At 35.7% G+C, this 3,969-nt stretch overlaps 1 protein-coding gene across 2 annotated transcripts in view; it reads right to left on the bottom strand.

Annotated features, from left to right (window-relative positions):
* Window positions 1–3,969, bottom strand: part of LOC107697135 (protein FAM184A-like) — a 141,793-nt gene that overhangs the window by 46,193 nt on the left and 91,631 nt on the right. For both annotated transcript variants that reach the window (XM_016497787.1, XM_016497786.1), the window contains exon 11: window positions 580–792. In XM_016497787.1, coding sequence (XP_016353273.1) covers window positions 580–792 — 213 coding nt within the window. The remainder of the gene's footprint in view (window positions 1–579; window positions 793–3,969) is intronic.

The raw sequence follows: 3,969 nt of genomic DNA, 5'->3' as shown, positions 1-3,969 counted from the left end.
ATTATTAAAAACATAATTTACATAATTTATATATATTATATATATATATATATATATATACAGTATATATTTATCGTACTGTCATAAACAAAATGATAAATGTACAAATATGTAAATACAAATAGACTGATGTGAATACATGATAAATGTGACCGTATAAATCTCAATTTTGAAAAATTTACCCTTATGACTGGTTTTGTGGTCCAGGGTCACATATATTAATAATACAACACCCTAATAATATTAATTATTATCATTGAATTATTACTCATAATACAAGACACTGACCACAATGTAATGTTATCTTTGTTGACTAAAACAATTTGACATTTTAAAATATAAACTAAAACTGTTACAGAAACAAAAAAAATTGTGTTATAAGCAGCACAGGTCAGACAGTCTCTGAATGGTCTGTAGGAGGGTTGTTTGAAGCTGAGATAAGAGTGGATGTGGAACACAGTCATAAAAACTCAAATAACAGAGAGCCTAGCGGTGAAAGGAAAAGATAAGAGCGTGCATACAGGTCAAAGCGGTCTCTCTCTGCGTGAGACAGGTGGGAGATTGTTTTGCTGTGGTTACCTTGAGGTCGTGCTGGCGGGCTTCCTGCATGTCCTGCATAGAGCAGTAGTGAGCTTCCTGCAGCCGCTGCTCCCTGCGCTGATGCTCCAGCTCCATTTCCTGCAGCTGCTGTCCCAGGTGCTCTCGCTCCTGACTGAACTGTGCCTGCAGCTGCTGCAGGGAATGCTGGGATTGGGAAAGCTGCATCTCCAGGCTCTGTTTCAGCAAGGAAATCTAAACACAGGAAGCAGGAGACACTGGTTGAAAAATAAAACAACTTTGCAGGTAAAAGAAAGCATATGAAGAAAAAAACAGAAGTACAAGTTAAAACAGCAATACTTGTGAACCATTAACCTTAAATCGAACCTTATTATGAGTTTCATGCTCAATGGACAGCATTTGTGGAATGATGTTGTTTACCACAAAAATTAATTTCCACTTGTCCCTCATTTTCTTAAAAAAGAAAAAAAAAAAAGGTTACAGTGAAGTACTTAAAAGGTACATAAGTGAATGGGGTCAAATGGGGTGAATGGGGTTATTACTGTTAACTAAAACAAAACAAAAAAAGAAAGAAAAATTGTTATTGAAATAAAGCCTAAGCGTAATGTTATATATTAATATTTAAATATTCAATGAAAAACTAAACAAAAATCAGAATTGTTGCCTTGGCAACTAAGTAAGTTTAAGTCAAAGCACTAAAATTACTAACTGGAGGGAAAAAAACCCTGAAAATATAAAAACCCAAGCTAATTCAAAATATTATTAAAAACTGTAACAGTATATAAATAATACTAAAATAAAATTCATGACAACCAACTGCCATAAGCAATAAACCCTAAAAAGCAAAACTCCCTAAAATACAGTAAAAATTATTTAAACAGATGTACAGCTCAAATAATACGTTTTAACAGAAATTATTATGAATAAAGTGTTTTATAAAATTGCAAGCTTCACATTTATACATAATCTTTCTTTTTATAAGAAAATGAGGAATGATTCTTAATTATTTTTGTGGCAATCAACATTATGCCACACATGCGGTCAATTAAGCTTAGCGTGTACTGTACCCCGAATATTCCTGTAAGTAAGAACAACAGTAATAGTGATGCTTCCCTTAGCAAGCACCACTAATTAGCTAAACTGTGTAAAACATGCTCCTTATAGAGACTAAAAGAAGAGATCATAAAAGTAGCAGTGATTGAAAATCTTCATTCATTTTCATGGTCACAGCATTTCTATTTCCACAAACTGTTAGCAGGCTTGTGTGTGCAAACACACATTGGCTCTAGTCTTCCTCTGTGAATAGAGCTGTGAGTTGAGTATGTGGGCGTGAATCTGTGTCTAGCAGCCATGTCTACAAGGACTCAATGAGGACTCAGTCTGGGACGAGGTGAGAAGTCAGACATCGGCGCCAGATACGTTCTCCTCACACCAGTTGATTTGATAGAACTGGAGGTTTCAGTGGCTTCGGCCCACTCGTTGGCCTGCTTGCCTCATTAGAGGAGTCGCTTATGACTGGAGGGTGACAGGGAGAGAGTTCTTCCATGTCATACCCGCCAACAATCCGAGACTTGTGAAGGCAATAAAATGATGCTGCGCTTGTCGTCACATCAGCGAATAATTTCATTTTCAAGCCGACTGGAAGTGGTTTCAATATGCCCAGGATATCACTGCTCATATCCCAGCCGTTGCGCTGCTGATGCTAACAAAAAGATGAACGCTAGTCATCGTGTTAAAACTAGATTTTTACATTTGAGGAAATCGTGAAAAGAGCTTGCTATGGCAAAACTTGAAGCCATAACTTTACTTGTCCAAAAAAAAAAACCTACACCAGATCTCTATGATATTCTAGTGCTGAATCATATTCAGTCCCCAGGGGCCCCAACACGGGACATTTCTACATTGCTGCCAATGAAAACATCTTTTAGAAGGTCTGGTCCAAAGATATGATCCTTCTGACCCGTTTGCAATACTTTTTTTTTTCCAAACCAGGGGGAAAATGGAGGGGGGGGAGGGTGGCATGGCATTGAAGCTTATAATTTCTATTTTTTTTGCATTAAAATGTAAACAACTATATCTAAGCAAAATTATTATATATATATATTTATTTATATATGTTACGTCCGTTGCCAATCACTGCTATTTCGAGAGTGAATCCCGCATAAATATGCAGATGTCATTCCTGAAACTTTGCAGGGTGTAGCCTATGTGTCCGAAAAATGAAAGTTTCATACAAATTCTGAATGGATTATACCCTAGAAAGTGCGCAAAGCACACTCCCTTTATCATCTGATTGGCCATTGCGTTCAAGAAATCAACAGATATGTCTGTGATTGGTTACATTGCTCAACGCTGCAAAAACATGTTGAGGGTATTTAGCGCTTGGCTAAGCCTCCAAATGCAGCGGGGCCGACATCAGGGATTCCATGACTAACAATTTGGGCCCCCCCCCAATGTCGCCCATGTATATATATATATATATATATATATTATATAAAAATGATTAAAATGTAATACATTTTAATATAATATAGTTGGATATAATGCAATATTTACTTTTGGCACACATTTTTCTTAGTCAGTATTTCATAACTCAATCTTCCAGTGAAACGACAGAATTCTCTCTAAAAAAAATTAAAATTAAAATAAAAATGAATTACCTAATGAAATGAATCTAAATAGTGATATTAAAAAATGTATAAAAAAATGACAAAAGCATGCAATAAAATGAATAAAAATTGGCCAAAAACTCGTATTTAGATCTGCTAAATACAGAAACTGAACTAAAACTACACTGAAAAAAAAAAACTGCTGCCTCTCTAAAAAAAAAAGAAAGTTCTTCAGCGGTTCTTTGGAGTGGTTAAGGTGCTATATAGCACCACTACCGTATAAAGAACCTGTTAAGCCCCTGTATGGTTCTTCAGCGGTTCTTTGGAGTTGATGAGGTGCTATATAGCACCACTACCATAAAACCTGTAAGCCCCTGTATAGTTCTTTAAAGGTTCTTTAACTCTCTCTTAGTCTCTTAGTTTAGTTGGGGAAAGGGTTAAAACAACATTAAAATACAGTCTATTTCTTGAATATACGATTTTTTTTGCCCCCAAGGCCCCCATAATGAAATATTCCAGGGCCCCCAAATGAGACCTTTGACCTGAGAAAAAAAGGACCTCTCCACAAACAGCAACACCAACTTCACACATTACTAATCAGTTTGACTTTATTTCTGGAGTATCTAAAACAGAAGTTCTTTATTGAGAAATAAGGTTTAGATGTTTTCTTTTTTTTTTTTTTCCAACTTACCGTTTGGGTGAATAGTGTTTGCTTTAGTTGCCTCTTGACCCTTGACTTTAACTTCAAGTTAAAATAAGTTTCTCTTTAGCTGTTGCAATAGTGTTTATAAAGCACATATGT

Source organism: Sinocyclocheilus anshuiensis, unplaced genomic scaffold, assembly GCF_001515605.1.
Source record: "Sinocyclocheilus anshuiensis isolate Anshui unplaced genomic scaffold, SAMN03320099.WGS_v1.1 scaffold38, whole genome shotgun sequence".
Classification (NCBI taxonomy): Eukaryota; Metazoa; Chordata; class Actinopteri; order Cypriniformes; family Cyprinidae; genus Sinocyclocheilus; species Sinocyclocheilus anshuiensis.
This window is presented reverse-complemented; position numbering and strand designations above follow the sequence as displayed.